The 17,502-nt window shown below is 51.4% G+C and overlaps 4 protein-coding genes across 4 annotated transcripts; 2 read left to right on the top strand and 2 right to left on the bottom strand.

Annotated features, from left to right (window-relative positions):
* Positions 1–869: 869 nt before the first annotated feature.
* Positions 870–2,470, top strand: VTN77DRAFT_7122 (uncharacterized protein; the record flags this gene model as incomplete). The annotated part of the gene is made up of 2 exons (XM_069423477.1): positions 870–1,364; positions 1,427–2,470. The coding sequence occupies 2 exons, from the start codon at positions 870–872 to the stop codon at positions 2,468–2,470; spliced, it is 1,539 nt and encodes a 512-aa protein (XP_069275617.1).
* A 1,181-nt stretch (positions 2,471–3,651) lies between these two features.
* On the top strand, positions 3,652–4,752 carry VTN77DRAFT_7121 (uncharacterized protein; the record flags this gene model as incomplete). The annotated part of the gene is made up of 1 exon (XM_069423476.1): positions 3,652–4,752. The coding sequence occupies one exon, from the start codon at positions 3,652–3,654 to the stop codon at positions 4,750–4,752; it is 1,101 nt and encodes a 366-aa protein (XP_069275616.1).
* A 1,304-nt stretch (positions 4,753–6,056) lies between these two features.
* Positions 6,057–9,422, bottom strand: VTN77DRAFT_7120 (uncharacterized protein; the record flags this gene model as incomplete). Its single annotated transcript, XM_069423475.1, has 6 exons — positions 6,057–6,837; positions 6,909–6,996; positions 7,063–7,134; positions 7,196–7,492; positions 7,562–8,558; positions 8,616–9,422. 6 exons carry the CDS (start codon positions 9,420–9,422, stop codon positions 6,057–6,059), a joined length of 3,042 nt encoding a protein of 1,013 aa, XP_069275615.1.
* A 3,441-nt stretch (positions 9,423–12,863) lies between these two features.
* On the bottom strand, positions 12,864–15,034 carry VTN77DRAFT_7119 (uncharacterized protein; the record flags this gene model as incomplete). The annotated part of the gene is made up of 7 exons (XM_069423473.1): positions 12,864–13,021; positions 13,083–13,280; positions 13,343–13,492; positions 13,547–13,671; positions 13,729–14,478; positions 14,542–14,712; positions 14,802–15,034. 7 exons carry the CDS (start codon positions 15,032–15,034, stop codon positions 12,864–12,866), a joined length of 1,785 nt encoding a protein of 594 aa, XP_069275614.1.
* Between the last annotated feature and the right edge of the window lie 2,468 nt (positions 15,035–17,502).

Genomic DNA, 17,502 nt, shown 5'->3' with positions numbered 1-17,502 from the left:
TATTTATAGATGGATGCGTGAATTAGGTTATTCGGATTGAAGACTCGACTCGAGTCTCCTTAATGAAGTTTTTGCTTATCGATTTACTTTACTCTGTACCTACTACCTAAGTCATGTCTGCACTGTCCACTACTAATCGCGAGCACAGTTACCTCTCTAGGCTAGCCTTACGGAGTACTTAAAGCCGTATACTAACTAATACTAACCCCCACGAATTGCCTACCTAGGTACCGCTGAATCCACTGACTGGGGCCCGGCAAATCACGAGTCACGACCATCATTCACAATCGACGCAATTCCGGGGTCATTAATATTGTTCGTGCGGTGCGGGTTCAAGCCCGGCTAACCTTCCCCCGCCACTCAATTCAGCGATCCTCCAGATGCGCACTGCCCACCTATCATATGAATCATGGGCGTGATAGGCGATACGCCAGGCACTCCCTCACTCACTTCCTCCCTCCGCCGGCCTCCGGATTACTTTCCGTGCCAAGTTGCCAATTCGAGACAGACTGCGCCTAGAATCGAGTCGATAGATAAGACTTTGCTTTAGATCCCGACGATGGCGATGGAAGCATGTCATCTATCGCCCGGCTGCTCGCGTGCCTCGTCTTACTCCTCTTTCTCTCTCTCTCACAGACTTGACTACTTACTGGCTTACTCTGGGTGAGCACTGACCGTTGGGTGCTGTAACCTTCTCATCCTCAGAATCGGATTTGATTTCCGCTTCGCTTATCTTCTCCCAGTGTCCGTGTGTGCGCCCGGACCTGTATCTGGCAGTGACGGCCAGTACAGCCAGCTTCAATTTCGAGGAATTTTCAAGTTCATACTCCAGTCTATAATATACTCCGTGGCTGGTGTATGGATGCAACATGAGGGTTCCGTTTCTGCCGTTACGAAAGACAACACAGCCTTCTGATTTCTTGCTGCAACAACAACAAAAGCAGCAGCAGCAGCAAGAACGCATCGATAACGATTCTACAAATCTGGCTCCCTCGAATGAGATGACGGATTATGATACTGTCAGCGGAGACGTCTCTTCGAAAGGACCCTCTGGGGATCGACATCTGGATGTGCATACCCGTCCCACGATACTGCGTCCCTCAGCTGATTCCCTCTTCTCGAATCTTTCGTTGTATGCGGGAAACTTCCACCCTACACTGCGATCTCCCTCTCCTGTAGGCCAGCCGTTGGAGCCGGCTGCTCCTCCACGGCGGACGTTGAGAACCATGCTCTGGACGGCATGGCTGCAGAGCAAGGGAATGCTCATGGTGATACTGTCTCAATTCTTTGGAGCGTCGATGAATGTCATGACGCAGATGCTCGAAAAGGATGGCTCCCACGGCAAGGCGATGCATCCGTTTCAGGTAAGTTGTTGTTGTTGACCTTGCTTATGTCAAGGTATATGTCCTGACCTGATTCCAACTAGATCCTCTTCGCCCGCATGTCCATCACAACGCTGGCCAGCTATTTATACATGTGGTATACAGGCGTTCCCCATCCCTTTGGCACCCGGGAAGTCCGGTGGCTCCTTGTCCTGCGAGCAGTGGGCGGATTCTTTGGTGTATTCGGGATGTACTACTCACTGTTATATATGCCTCTGTCTGAGGCCACAGTGCTGACATTCCTTGCTCCGATCGCCACCTGCTATGCGTGCTCGCTTCTGATGCCGAACGAACCGTTCACTCGAAAGCAGCAGCTGGCAGGGCTGATCTCACTGCTGGGCGTTGTGCTCATCGCCCGTCCCTTTTCCGGGACGGACAGTGAAAGCCCTTCGAGTGCTGAAATGGTCCCTGCCAACCGTACTGCGACGACTTCACCGTCGGAGACGCTGGGCGGTGAAACGGTGGACACTTACCATCATCTACTCGCGATCCTCGTTGCTCTTATTGGGGTGCTAGGCGCAACATGTGCGTTTACGGCCATCCGCGCAATCGGAACGCGGGCGCATGCGCTCGTCAGTGTAACCTATTTTTCCACGTACACAACCATCATCTCGCTGGTGGCCATGCTGGCCGTGCCCTCGGTCTCGTTCCGACTCCCCGAGAACCTTATCGAGTGGGTCCTTCTCGTAGGACTCGGTGTGGCAGGTTTCTCGATGCAGTATCTGTTGACTGCGGGACTGGCGTACAAGCCGCCAGCGGGCTCGCCGGGTCAAGGGACGCGGGCCACCTCGATGGTGTACACGCAGACGCTTTTTGCGCTGTTCTATGACAAGGTGGTCATGAACAGCTCGCCTTCTGCAATGAGTTGGGCGGGATCGGGGCTCATTTTGGGAAGTGCGATCTATGTGGCCATTGTTCGGGAGAGCAACAAAAACACGACGAGTGACGGGCAGGTTCCCGCAGACGGAGAGACGGAGACGAGACGGAAAGATGTTCGGGACGGGGAGCGCGATGTTGAAGAGGGTCAAGGATTGTTAGCAGCGTCTGAACCGATGGAGCTTGAAGAGCGTACCGAGCATTCACAATAGACGTCTGGCTGATCAGCTGGTCCTGGAGATGAAGTTTGCATTACATCAGTCAATGACGGATTTTCCTGCAATATGAGGGGTTCGATGTTCCAAAACATAAAGGCGCAGATCTCGTGGGGAATTCACCGTGCACAGTATGGAGTCGTGTCGATATTCGAATAGTTGTGGAGTTGCAGAGTCATGGACAGGTGCATATGAGACCCCTTGTCATTTGTTAGAGCAGTAGCAACAGGCAGCCAGTCAGGCAGTCCGTTGTATGATGATCTTCGCGGGACAAGGAAGCATGCCCGGCGCACTGCCGTCCGGAGGACTCCGTAGATACAGAAAACATGTGTGATGGCGTCAACAGCGATACACTCGTTCATTTCGAGATACGTATGATCCATCTGCATTGGGTGATGGAGAACTTCAGAATACTGCGTATTGGCATTGTTGTTGAATTCACGGGGTATAACTTGATATACGGAGTACCTCCTGGTATCGACTTCTTCGTTCCTCCGGTTGAGACTGCCGAATGTCGATCAGCTGCATATATGCCTCATCTGCTTGAACTTCACAGATGAATGATAATGCATGAATTTAATTCACAACGGGCCGCACCGGCAGGCGATGATCGTCGCGATGGCAGGTTATCATTGCAGGAACTTCAAGTCAGAACCTTGGAAGGAAGGGATCTGGCGTCTCCACTTGCCCATCCAGGAAGCCGAGATGGGCCCTGAGACGTCAGGGTTGCAGACCCCGATGCCTGCTGCTCTCTTCTCTCACCGAAATCTCCCGACCTCCTTCCCTCCTTCCCAAAACGCGGAGATTGTCGTTTTTTCCCCACATGGAAATTCGTCTCCAGATTGCAGCTTCATCAAAATGAACAGTCCATGGGCTCTCAGTCAGCCTTCACAGGGCTGGAGCCCCACGGCGATTGCCGCAATCGTCATGCCGCATCCCGGTGGGCCATCCATGTCCAATTTGATGAATATATAAGACGATCATGTCTTCATTTTATATCTTGCATACGTGTCGTCGTTTTGGAGGTTGACGGATCTATAGATAGGGCTGTGCTGTATTTTCTCTTATGATCGGTTTCTCTGACCTGGGATCAAGTAGTCCTCTGGGAGGACTATGAGATAAGAAGGGAGAAATAGACAGCATTCGCCCAGTCGTATTCTGTCTGGTTAGACGTCAACATGCGTCACTTCGATGCCTGGATCCTTCGGGACCCCTATTCCATCTGGCACTACTACTCAACCGGTCGACGATGGCAAGAGACGATCCGCGACATGATTCAAGACCGTCGCATCTGCGCACCGCAGGTGGACAACACTCCCCGGCAGGCGGTTGACCCTCTCGCCCGCGCCCTGTCCCCTCAGCCAGACTGTCAGTTTCTCCAGAAACTGCCGCCGGAGATCCGCTTGATGATCTACCGCTATGTCTTTGGCGACGAGGCGGTCCATCTGGTCCAGCTCAAGGGCAAGATCCGCCATGTACGCTGTCGACATCCGTCCTCCTCCGTCGAGAAGCATCGCCACTGCTGTCCCGTAACACCCGCGCGCTGGCGCGTGTATGACGGTCGTGTTGCCGGTCACAGTGACCGTATGCTCTATCCGCACACTCATACCGAACTGCCCCAGATGCTGAGCAATTCCTCCCTGGGGCTGCTCCGCACCTGCCGCACCATCTACCTGGAGGCGGCCAACATCCTCTACTCCAACCTGGTCTTCGATGTCGATGACCTGCACACCTTTGTGGCCTTCTCGCTCAGCATCTGCCCGCAACGTCTCCGGTGCATCAAACGGCTCACCGTGCAGTGGATGCCAGTGTGGCAGCCCATGGCCGGCGAGGAGAACTGGTCTTCGATCTACTCGCATACACACAACGACCGTCTGTGGGTGCTCTTCTGGGCCCGGGTTCAGGCTCTTGAAGAACTCGAAGAACTGCAGGTCAGCCTGGATCTGGGGCGGTTCACCGGCGCAGCGGTGGGGGGCGTCATCATCGGGGGGAAACGCATCCGGCTGGCTATTGACGAGCCCTGGGTGGCGCCGATGCTGGCCATTCGAGGTTTGCAGAATTTTGACTTGTGTGTCACGGCGCGGTGCGACGCGTCAGCGAAGAACCTCTTGGGTGACGAGATGCGTCGTGATGCCGCCCATCTACGCGACCAGCTACGGGCGGTGATGTGTTCGCCTCGGGGGACTGTTCCTGTCATCAATGGGGTGACCCTCAAGATGCCGGAGGAGAAGCAGCCGGAGATTCGCTCGAGGCCGCGTCTAGCGATCACAGCGGCTTGAAGGTAGAAGTTGCAATTTACGCAAACGCTCTCCATGACGAGAACTTCCTGGTGAAATGAACGCGGCCAGGATTCCCCCGCCAGAGCAAAAGCCATAGAGATGCGATGATACTGCTATTCACTCTAGTTCTGAGATGATATGGCTTAACATGCACGGGATGAACACAGCTAGATCAGCTGTCTGCGGTTGAAATAGACGCAGGACTGCAATTGTGGCCTCGATACTTCTCGATTACACTCCATTCGACTTGATACCCATTTTACAAAATCTTGAATTTCTTTTTTTTTCCCGGATTCATTCGTCTTTCCTGGAAAATATCGGGAATAAGGGAAGACTAGCTGATCGGATAGAATGCGTCGTTTTCTTTTCTTTTTCTGATCTTTTCTTTCTTTCTCTCTGTGTGTTTTGCTGGTTCGAACAGACACCACTGGTATAGATGGTGTTTTTCGTCTTAGAAAAGGAAAGAGGCAGAGAAAGAGAATTGGACTGGTTAGATAGACTAGATTAGGTGTCTAGACTTTAGAATTTCTAGATGGGATCGGAATCAGAATCAGAATCAGATCAGAATCAATTTTCATGAACCCGAACTTCCTCAACGGCAGCTGTTATTATTATATATATATCTCTAGCTGATACCAACTTCATTCCATTTTAGTAGTAAATTAATTATCAACTCTAATACATACATACCTCTCTGGCCCCCATTTTTTCCCCCATTTTTTTTGGTTATTCCAAGCAGGCTCGCCCTCACCATCTACCCAGTATATATAGATACAGAGAATAATATCTATTCTATATAATTTAGAGTAAGTGAAGTATGTAGTATAGTATACGGGTATCGTATCGAAACTAGTTTCAATGGTGATGGAAAAGTAAAGTAAAGCAAAGCTTGGAAGTTCAGCATTTTTTTTCTCTTCTCATGACTCGTCATGACTGCTAACTAGACTTGTCATGTCTGTTGCTGTTTGTTGAAAGTCAGTCGGTCAGTTGGTCGGTCGGTCAGTCTGATGGCAGACAGGCTGTTACGATTAAAAAAAAAAATAGACACAACATACCTGCCTAGGTAGCAACATGACAGAACAGAGAGAGAAATGATCTTTTTTTTGTTATCTAGGTATGTGCCTAAACCGAGAGATCTGTACTAGGTATGTACAGTACATACCTAGGCACATATACTGTACTATGCACTCCACCTATCTACTGCGCAGCACTTGGTTTTTTTCTTGTTTTACTCTGGTATGAACTGCTCTGCTCTGCCTTTCACTTACATTATATATATACCTGTATACCTACATACACGTATCTCACGCATACTTCAACCTCTCAGCTGACCAACCCGGCCTCAGCGCACTACCATCAAAGGTAACATCCAGCGAACTCTCTGCGACATAGTTGACCTGCCAGTCCACACTGACGCTGGCCCCGGCCTCTGTCTGCGCCCACACCGCAAGGCCGATGGTGTTCTCGCCCGCGTAGTCCAGGATGCCCGGCGGCACGGGGAAGACAACCTGGTTGCCGATGTACGGGTTGAAGCGGCCGTACTGGTATCCGTTGACGAAGAGTTGGGCGCGGAGGGCCTTGGTTGACCCGAAAGCGGACAGGACGAATGAGATGGATACGTCCACTCCAGCAGGGATGTTCAGCGGCACGACGGTGCGGTAGAATCTGACACCTGCACCGGAGAAGCTCAGACTGGGGAAGCTTGTCGTTGCGGCCCAGGCGCTGTCATCGAAGCCCGGGAGATGCCACCCCACGCGCTCGGCGTAGAGACCATCTTCGTTATAACTGCTCCGGACAGGGTCAAGGTTGGATTCGCCGCCGGCAGTACCGGCGACACGCCAATGGGTGAATTGGGTGGTGGTGGTGTTGTCCGGCGAGAGGAGAGTGGCCTGGAGGATGCCGCGCGGGTTCAAGGCGCCGGTGGTTTCGTCGTGGCCGGTGTCATCGTGCACGACGAGGAGGACGTTCGGCGAGGAGTCGTTGACGGTGACGTTGTTGAAGGACAGGGTGAGATTGCCTTGTTCGAGAGAGGCGTCGCCGAGATACGAGCCTAGGAATTCCCCGTTGAGCCAGGCGGACCAGCCGCTGGACGAGCAGAAATAAGATTAGTGATTGGCGTTGATTAGCATTTTAGGGAGAGTCCAGTGCCTGCTTACAAGGCATATCCTCCTTGGACGTTTAAGAAGACGCCTGTTGCGGTCCCGTTGAAGTAGCCACGCCAAAGGCGGACGCCGTTGTGGAATCCTGTTATCAACAGAATTAGTTACTGCTACAACTGTGACTGCTTGTCGATGTAATTCCAGATCTCACCATATTCATCCGCGTACAGAACAGGAAGCGTCGCTGGCGGACTGGGGTTCGGAGTCGTCATGTGGTTGGCATCTGCGATAGTCAGCAGCAGCCAGCAGCAGTCCGAAGCGATCACTGCAGAGATATCACTTACCAACCCACGCAGCGCCAGAGTCATCGTAATTCGGGAATCTTTCCGGAAGACTGTCGTTCCATTTCCAGGTATTCAACACAGGCAGCTTCACAGGAGGAAGTCCAGGAAGTGTTGCTTGTAGGCTTCCATAAGCGGTTTTGGATGTCTTAAGAGTCTGTCCGTTCCATGATACTGTATCGACGTTCTTCGGCGCGAATACCTCTACAATTGTTGACGCATTGGTAGAATCTCCAGTCAGGGAAATTGTCGACCCAGCAATTGCGGCCGTGCGAACGAGGTAAGGACCTTGAACTAGGACTGCTTGATCTCAGCAAATCTCGCCTGATCGACGGCAACTAACTAATGCAGGCATGACGACCAACTTACTGCTTTCATTCTCCGGAGCAGACGGATCATTGCTCAGCGACGGTGCCCAGAACAGATACGCAAACGTCCTATCCAGCAGCAAGATCCGCGATCCACTGTCCAATTCGACAACACTCATGCCCTCAGCTTGCGTAAAGGTCACAGTGACTCCGCCATTTTCCGGATAGAAGCCGACACCAGAGCAGCCCTGGCAGCGCTTCACGGATCCATATTTCGCCCCTTTCACGGCGAACTCGCCCGATTCACCAGTTGGCACCCAAAGAGCAAGAGTGGGAACGCCGTCGAGAACGGCGTACGTCAAGACCTCGGCGGTGGAATATAGAAGAGTTTCGTTGCCAAACGTAAAGTCTGTCACGATGATTTTCGACTGGTGTCCATCCAAGGTGATGATCCCACCGTGTCTTGGGACAGTCAAGTTCCCCGCTGAAGTTTGTACATGTAATTGAAAAGTCTCAGTCGTCGCGAGCGAAGAGTTAGTATGGATGGTCACATAGAATCCGGCGTTGGTGTTAGAGTTCCTGATCTCATATGCTTTTACTGCAGCATTCGTGATGTATTGAGTCCCGTTACCAATCAAGTCCGTTACCGTCAGGTCTCGTGCAGTCCGGGTGAAGAGCGCGAGTAGTTTGGTCTCGTAGTATTTCGCGCCTATCGAGCGGTCTTCCGAGATTGGGGCGGAGTAATCGTAACTCGTTGCCGTCACTGGTGTCGCAATGGCGCCCCAGTTGGTGCCTCCATAAAGCATGTACAAACTCATCGCTGTCACACGCTGACCGATATTCCATCGATAGAAGACGTTCGCAAAATCCGGTCCGGTGTTGTCGGGACATCCACCTTCAGGTCCACCCCACGGGTTGTACGACCCTCCCTGGAATTCGGGCATAAACGACGGCATCGTCGGCTGGGTCTGCTGGAAGTAATCGTAGTAGTCAACCACCTGGAAGGGGATATATTCGCCATTGACGCTGGTGCATTGGCTTAAGTCGCAGGTCCAGCACTATCAGGATTAGCAACAGCTCTGCTAACTCACGGCAATGTTGAAAGTGAAACGAACCGATGGGTAAGAGTCCAGACCAGTGATATCAACGTTCCCTCCAGCGTTTGACCAATCCTTCCCCCAGGAAATGGAATACATGTTCGGTTCATTGGCCGTCAGAGGGACGTTAATGCCATTAGCACGGGCATTCGCCTCGAGAAGCTCCATATAATGGACCGCTGTTTCACTCGGAACCCTTTGCGACGGGTTTCCAATCCACTGCTCTCCGTATTCATTCTCGATCTGGTACGCAATCACGTTCTGGCCCTTTGTGATCTGGTACTGACTCGTGATCTGCGATACGTTGGAGAAATACGGCGTCCAGGCTGCCGTGTATCGGGTGTCGTCGTTTCGCAGAGTCCCGTAAGCACCTGTAGTCATCCAGAGAGGAAAGCCGCCCGCGCTGGTTTCGGCATTGATATACGGCCCCGGACGGACGAAGACGTAGAGTCCCAGCTCCTTCGCAATCTTGAAGAGGGGCGTGAAATCATGAACCCCCGTTGAAAAATCCAGAGTCTCGTTGTTTGGCGCATGGTACGCCCAATTCAAGTAGAACGTGAATGCAGTGAAGCCGGCAGCTTTGATCTTCTGGAGAATATCGATCCATAGCTCGGGAACAGGGATCCGCCAGTAATGGAATTCGCCTGAGAAGAGGAATATCCTCTCGCCGTTCAGTAGAAAACTGTAATGATCCCACTGGACCACCTTGTTCAGACCGTCATCGTGAAGTGGCCATTGCGACTCTGCCCCGCGCTGACGCTCGACGTGGGCAAAGACTTGCGGGACGAAGAGAAATAGGAGGAGCCAGGCCAGAAATAGCGCCATGTCCAGACCGTAGCAAGGACGTAGACAGGCAAGAAATTGGCATGGTAGCCATCATTTCGAGTCTGCTGCGGATAAATATATAGTTGTATGAGAACTGGAGCAACAGTCTAGTTGCGGAGTTCGAGCCGTCCAGTACAATAGAATCCCCGATATCTTTCTGGCATTTCTCCGTCGGGGAGGATGTTAGTCGACACTAACAATGATTAGTACTACCTATGCAAGCTTGCTTCTCTTGTAAAGCAGGGATTCGCATGTCCTTGGTCTGCCCCGTCTGTGCCCATGTGGAGAGGCAGTGGGGAAGGAAGCTAAGAAACTGGAGTCGTGATCGTGACCCCGATTGACGGAGTTTTTATTTCCCGGTTAACGATCATCCTAAAAATTCAGTACAGTAGTTTGATGATGTTCTTGTCCAACCAGGGATTGCTACAAGTTTAACTAGTTCCCTATGGAGACGGCATGGAAGGGACATGGCCTGCCGCAGTTATCAATCAGAGTGAACCTGTGAAAGTGAAGATTGCGTAAGCCATATATACTCCATACTCTAAATCTAAGTTTCGGTGACATTGATAGTAGTGAAATTGCCATTTCCGACTTCAGCGACTGACGGTGGGCGCGCTGCTGTCTTCTTCCCCCAGTGTTTGCCGACATCCTCGAGGTCTTCCAGCGGACGACTGCTCCCATCCGGTTTCCTCGTCTCCGGCGTGAGCCACTTGGTGAGAGCCGCCCCAAGAATCATGAATGCTGCAAATATGATGATGGCATAGCCAAACCATTGCACTCCCGTATCGGAGCCTCTGTACTGTCCGATGGGAACAAAGGTTGCGAAAATCTGCACGAGGACGGCCGCCAGTTTGCCAGACGCTGCTGAGATCCCGTGGCCTGTGCAGCGGAAGCCGGTAGGGAAGAGCTCTGCGGGAATGATATAAGTGGTATAGTTGGGTCCGATCTCGAAGAAGATCTGAGAGATCACATAGAGAAAGACGATCAGCGGCACTCGAGAGCTCCCGGGCAGGAACTCAAAGCAGAGGCCCACTATTATGAAGAGGACGGTGAGGATCAAAAACCCGAATATCTGAAGCGTGCGTGGAGAAAACCGTCCAATGAAGAAGATCATCCCGGCGCCTCCAACCATGGAGCCGATCGAGACAATAACGAGTGAGTGCCAGGGGTTGTTCATGAGGTCCGTATACACACTCTCCGTCGAGGGAGACAACTGTTGGTTGAACACTTTGGCAACAACCTCATAGGAATTAGGGCCCATGACATAGAAAGCAAAGTCGAAGCAGGCCCAGGTCAACGACGTTCCGAGAAGCGTCACCCAGTATCCCTTTTTGAAAAGGTAATCCTTCAATCCGGAATAGTATATACTCCACGCACTGGGCTGTTCGCCGTCATCAGAATCGTCCGAATCTTCACGTGAAATGTCTCGGTGGAAGCTGGATCTAGACGTGGGATCTTCATTTGTCACTGCTGTACTAGCAATCGAAGTGCGGTTACCGGCAGAGAGAAGACCACTCGCGTTGCGTGCAGTCCCTTCGAGATTGGGAGACTGTCGAAACATTGGCGATCCGGGGGAAGAAGAAGAGTGATTCACACCAGGGTTTTCATAGGATGATATTTGCATCTCCATGTCGTGGGAAGGGCCCGGTGAGGAGGCCGCTGGCAAGTCCATTTCGTTCACATCCTCCCAGGCCTCGTCTGGTCGATTCAATACCTCGATCGTGTATCTGGGGCTCTCAGGGATGGTGAAACGGAAAAAGATAGCGATCGCAGCAGGAACGGCGCCAAAGCCCACTACCCATCGCCAAACACTATCCACCGCACGTATACATTCGACATCCGTGCAAGTCCCAGCAGTCCCAGTGGCTGAAATTTCGTTCTTATAGGCCGCCAAAGCGATGACAGAAACCAAGGTGGCGATCAGATAGCCACACGGCTGCATGAAGAAGACGGCAGCCAGCATGCGACCCCGACTCTTTGTGGGAGCAAATTCGGACGTGATGATGGCGCTGAGCGGATAATCACCGCCGATACCGATGCCCAGGAAGAATCTCCAAGAGACGAGCCATCCGACCAGGCTCATCGAGCGCGCCGCGCCGTCGGCCGACATGGCAACCCCGACCGTCGACACGATGATGATGAGCAACTCCAGACCGTACATCCTCTTTCGGCCATAGACGTCGGCGAGGATCCCGAAACCGAGCTGGCCGATCACCGTCCCTGCCAGAGTTGCGACGTTGAGCGCCGCCTCGACATTGTGTGGCATCTTGTTCTGCCAGTAGACATGGGCCAGCATAGGAATGCTCAACGAGGCTGCGAAGATCTAGAAAAGCAGTGGTTAGCAGTGTAGCAGGAATTTCCACATAAGGAAGGACTGCTTGCTCATACATCATATCCATCTGTCAGGAAGCCAATGCCGGCAACGAACACGACCAGCCATTGGAAATGGTCAAGCTCATCAAACACGCGACGTCTTCTCAGCCGGAGGTCCTGGAGAAGTCCATATTCGTCAATCACATGACCAACATAAGCGCAAAAGGGGTTTACCCAGGGATATATAGAGGGATACATACAGGGATATGCTCGAAATTCCGCGTACGATTTTTGACCTGAAAGGTGAACGGTATCTTCCACATCGTGACAATTCTCTATATCGGCGTAGTATGTATGTACAGTACCTAGCAAGGAGAAACAGATCGAGGCAGGCAGACGACAAACGGAGTCGTCCCGTGAGCGCAGCCGCCCAGAGATAGCCAGGAAATAGGCTGGCATCTTCTTCTATTTATATATGAACGACACGTGAGGATACGAGGCTGAATGCGGCGTCTTTCTCTACGATCATGAGTATTCATGCGGCTATTGGGCCTGAGGTTCGCCTCGTGTTGGTAGCACTGCCAACCAGGTAGAGGTCCGTAGTACTCCGTACCTACCTGGTACCTAAGGTACACGCCTACAGGGAGTTAGTTACACGGTGACCTCGCTAAATTCTCAGCTAAATCTGGGCACTGGGCGCTCAGGTGTGCGCCAGCCTTATTACAGGACGAGTCTGAGGGAATCTGGAGCGATACCCTCTGATTTGATGGAAAATATGGTTTGTTAGATGAAACACGCCGCTTAAATTAAGTCTATCTGTACAATCTCTTTACAGTACAGGAAATGTAAGTACGTTGTCGTAAAAAGTATCTACCTAGTTCAAGAGATAATAATAACAATGCTCAGCCATCCGAGCAGATCTATACAATCCCCGCTGCAAGTTGAATACAACTAAACCCACTAAGCCTTAGCCCCATCAGAGCGGCGTCTGCGGAGATCGGATCCGGGGCGTGTCAGAACCGCCCACTTAGCCACGTGCGTGAAGCTTGGACTCCAGGAACGTCGTAGCAAAAGTTTCAAGATCTATATATATATATTGCAGCATGAGCAGTCCACTGTCTCAATGATTTATCCAAACGAGGGGAAAAGGGCTTTCTCACCATTACGGCAACTGAACGTGAGCTTGAGATTATTCGAAAGGGATTTAGAATGCTTGTTATTCGCCAGGCTCAGGTCCAGGACGCAGCCCCTCTTCGGGATTTTGGTATTGGGCGCCACATCTTCTGCTGTGGGATTGTCAGCATGTGACTAAAGGTCAGAAGGGTGGTGGAGGCCAGGAGAAACTACATGAAAGCGTTATATATCCTGGCTTCGATTTCATGCTCGCATAGAAAAGAAGCACTTTGCTGCTGTCAGCATGGACGGGCTTCCAGATGCGGATATATTGTCGGTCAGCCAGGCGATCGTTCGACGAGGAGATCTTCTCCACCAGCATGGAGAGAATGAGCTTCTGACCGTAAACCAGACTTTGGAACCGCCAATGATCTGGGAGTGCGTTTCCCCATCAGTATGCGCGAGGAGGGAGGGGAGAAGATTACGTAACTGACCGTTCTGGTTCTGGAAGAAAAAGCGAATATTCCGCGTCGGTGGCTCGGTGCTTGGTGGATCAATGAAGTAGGCACGAATCCCCTCCATAGGATTGTCGCGGCCTCCTGGTGGCTCTGCGTGAGGGATAGGTCGTTTCGCAGTCGTGGACACTGAGAAGCTCAATTAGCACTTCGCCCATGCTATAGTGGACACGGGATTGGCACGTTTGAGAATCAGAATTTGGTTGTCGGTCTTTATGTCAACCGCCTTGAGAACATAGACTCGACCGTCGGTGTCATATCCTGCATGCAGCGAGCAAGGAACAGGTGTCTTTTGGTCAGCACACGAGCTGTCCAAGTAGTCAGTATGCAAATCGATTCACGAATTTATTGGATTGAACACCGACATTTTGACCCAGCCACCGAATTCAACTGCTTGCCAGTGTGAATGAAAAACCGCAAGGGAAATCTCAGAAGATGTGATACTGGACGTTCGGAGTCGTTGAGGAGAATCTGGTTGAGGGAAGTACGAGACCGAATCCACAGACGATCGCGGGCTCCAACCTCGATGATCGTTGACCTGTGCAGAGGTACGTTTAAATAAAATAGAACTAGGGGTCAAGGGAGTAGCATTTGCCGCAATGGGGTCTGCAGAATGAGTACCGCTCGCTTTCTCAACTGCCACCTTTTTTTCTTCGCGGAGTGGAGGAAGACTCTCGCAGAAGCCGCCGTCATCAGTCTCGACCCTATGCGGAGGTCGGAATGAGGGCGGCGTGTCGACGGTTGATCGCGATGCCAGGACTCGATTCAGAGAGATCTGGGATGTCTGCGGTCCTTCGCGACGTTGAGCCGTATAATTCACGGTCCGTTCGATGGTATTAAGCACGCGCCGGTGGATGAATTCCAGCTGGCTGCAGATGTCATTCCATTCCTGCAACTGCTCGTCGTTCTCCGCCTGTTGGCTGCCCAGGATGGCTAATGCCTTCTGTTGAGACACGGCACGCAGGATGGATTGGTAAGGACTCTCGGCATCCGGGTTGGTTTCGAGGGAGGTAGAAGAAGAATAACGACGAGTACGCGCATGCAAATCTCGAACCATCGCTTCTACCTTTTGGAGCTGTTTATCGAGTCTGGTGTTTTCCTCCGTGCGCTTTTTCCTGGAGTCGAAGTGTTATAACCTGTCAAGGATATAAGATTCCTGACTTGAACGATGGACTTACCTGTCCAGGATTTGCATGTAGAGTAACAAGGATTGCCGGTGTCGAGAGAGCTTCGTCTGCAAAACTCGGAGCTCCTGGTCGCCGCCCCAGGTCGAATACTTGATCGCTTCTCCATACTTCATACCGACATCTTTTGACTTGTCGAAGAGCTCCTTGGGCCTGGAGAGCGAGCTTCGGCGCCGGGTTCTCCCAGCATCCCCGCGCTCGTTGGGAATTTCTCGCCGTCTTGCCTCTGCAAGTGTGGATATTTCTCTAGGTACCTGTTGCAGGCCTCGAGTGACTTTTTGACCTCGCTGAGATCCAGGAAGGCGTCTCCGGTCTCAGAGAGACGCTGTTGGAGCTGGGTGAGCGTGAAACTGAATTCTTGAACCTCTTCTTGTAGCGATTTGACTTCGGTGGAGGCACTGGTCAACCCATCTTTGCAGTTCTCGACGACGTTGTAGCAGACCAGCACAAGAGTGTAAATGTCTGACGCTGACCATCCGAAGCTCATTGAGAGAGTTCATTCAAAAAACAAGCGATTTAGTGTCGTGTGATTCAGTGAAAAGGCAGGGTCAACGATCACGCAGGTAGCCAGTTCCTTGAAAGTTATCTGAAGAACAAGTATTCGAATTCCAGATAAAAGAGCTGAAGATGATAATGATTTAACATCCGTCCCAGCCCAGTTGGAAACCAAATCTGCTGGCCATGTCATACAGCAGGACAGGCTGGCCAGACCGGGGAGGACATGGCAGCGCTCACAGCGGAGGCAGCTACATTAGATCGAGATCGAACAGGAGGGCGGGTGACTTATCAGGGCAAGATTAGTTACGACCGGGCGTTGGTATTACTATTTACTATCGAATCGATAGCCCTACAGGCGCTTGACTCGCTTAGTATGTACGGACTATTCATCAAACCTTCAACCTGCAACACTGACAGGGCTATCCAGATAGGTAGTACAGGACCTCTCTACGGGGTTATGCGGAGATATGATTTCCAACAACAGCGGGAGTCACAAAGGAGCATGGCTGGAGTATCCAGTTATGATCTATCAATATTACCGCCAAGGTTGTTTCTTACACTCGAACAAGAGTCCAGGCATAATTAGCAGCTGAGGGCCCAAGCTTCATTGACAAGGATAAATGGATGCGAATACGAATCATCACATAGCATATGAAATAATGATTCTTGGTACTGTACAACACCGGTTCAGGTGCCACTGCAGCAGCCATGTGAATAAATGAGGCGTCGCGTGAGAAAACTCATGTAGATTGATTCATCACCAGTCAGAAGGACGAGTCTGAGGAATCGAGGACGCAGGAGGCTCTGCTGCTCCGTAATCAACTATACAGATGATCTGAGAATGTAAAGCTCAGCCACCGCACGTCCACTACTCAAGGACAAGGTACAAGCCGCTAAAACCCCGGAACCTATCATCCACGAGGAAAGCGTGCACGTTTCTGAACCACTGGTCAGGAAGAAATGCCAGACCTGTTTTGTCGGCAATCAATCCTTTTGGAAGGCTTGATTCAATGAACAGGGGCCTTGAACTAATTCAAGGCAGCTGGAAATCTTAGCCGATGAACAGGTGGCTGTTGTACTCCATACAATAAATTAAATGCCGCATTGGTAGGAAAGATACTGACGTCTGCGATCTGTACGGATAAAGCCCTGTTGCCCGGGTGGTTAGGGTATGAAGAGACACGTGCGATAGTGCTAGCCGTGATAGAGGTCTCGTGACCCTGCATAGTTAATTGCCTGAGGAAAACTTCAATCTACAGTAATTATTGTCAATTGATATTGCTTGTCTTAGGCGTCACAATACCAGTATTTGCTCTATGTGCAGATACTTCAAACAGATTAAATGATAAGTGCAGTTATATACCAAGTAACTGGTATATAACTGAAATCATGAATGTAGATATTTAGTATATCGGCAAGATTCATTCATGGCACAGGAGTAATTCAATTGAGGCTGTTAAATCCAGGATAACTAATCCAGGTTTAAAGCAATCAGATAATAATATGCATTACCCTCCTGACCTCCATCAAACGCCAATCCCATGCAACTAAATACAGTCATGTGTCTGACATAGCCCAAGGCCTGTGACAGCTGGCGTAAAAAAGTCCCTGCGTGCTCAGCATGGATTGAGACTGGCTGGTCCATCAACCAGCAACTTTTCTCTTCTTGGAGATAGTCTCTTCTGTCGCATCTGACCCTCTCCTTGCCCCCCTCTTTCCTTTGCCCTTGCTTTTCTTGGTGGTTTCATCCACGCTCTCGTCAACTTCCTCCAGACCCTTCTTCCCGGTCTCTTTCAGTGCTCCTATCTGATCGTCATTCTGGTCAAACGCCTTTCGGGCCTCCTTCAGCTCGCGTTCCATCCGAAGCAATTCCTGAACACGGCCAAGTTTGCCAGGGTCACGACGCAGCGCGAATCGAAAGTCATCGACTTTGATCTTCTGACGGCGAGCATAGCTTGCATACGCAGCGGCTGCATGGCACATTTCCAAAACAAAGTCGGTCACGATCTCATCCAGGACACGGACCGTCTCCGGAAGCGGCTCTTGCGGGAATGAAGGATGAGGATTGGGATCACCGAAGGCGAGGAGCAAGAGGCGCACTGTCCAATGTCAGCGGGCTGGCCTCTCAATGTAAATATGTGTGTATTCATCTTAACAGCGAAAAAGAAGAAATGTAAAAAGCCCAAGGTGTCGCCCTAGATTTCCGCAAACCAGTACATACATTCCGGGGCAAAGTTCATCTGCCCCTTGTGCCTTGCGGCACGGGCTCTTGGTTCAGCCATGCCGGTCCTCTGTCTCTCTTCCTTCCGGCGGGTCCTCCAGTCTGATTTTTGAGGGACGGCGCTTTCAGTCGGCTCGGCCAGACGAAAGGGCTGGCCCCCCTGAATCAACGCAGAACCTGGAGCGGTATTGGTTGATAGTCTGAACAGGGAAGGGTATTCGGCACCATGGCCAAAC

The sequence above is a fragment of the Rasamsonia byssochlamydoides genome (assembly GCF_041956645.1).
Source record: "Rasamsonia byssochlamydoides strain NRRL 3658 unplaced genomic scaffold VTN77scaffold_57, whole genome shotgun sequence".
Classification (NCBI taxonomy): domain Eukaryota; kingdom Fungi; phylum Ascomycota; class Eurotiomycetes; order Eurotiales; family Trichocomaceae; genus Rasamsonia; species Rasamsonia byssochlamydoides.
The sequence above is the reverse complement of the archived record's forward strand: the minus strand, read 5'-3'. Positions and strand labels throughout refer to the sequence as shown.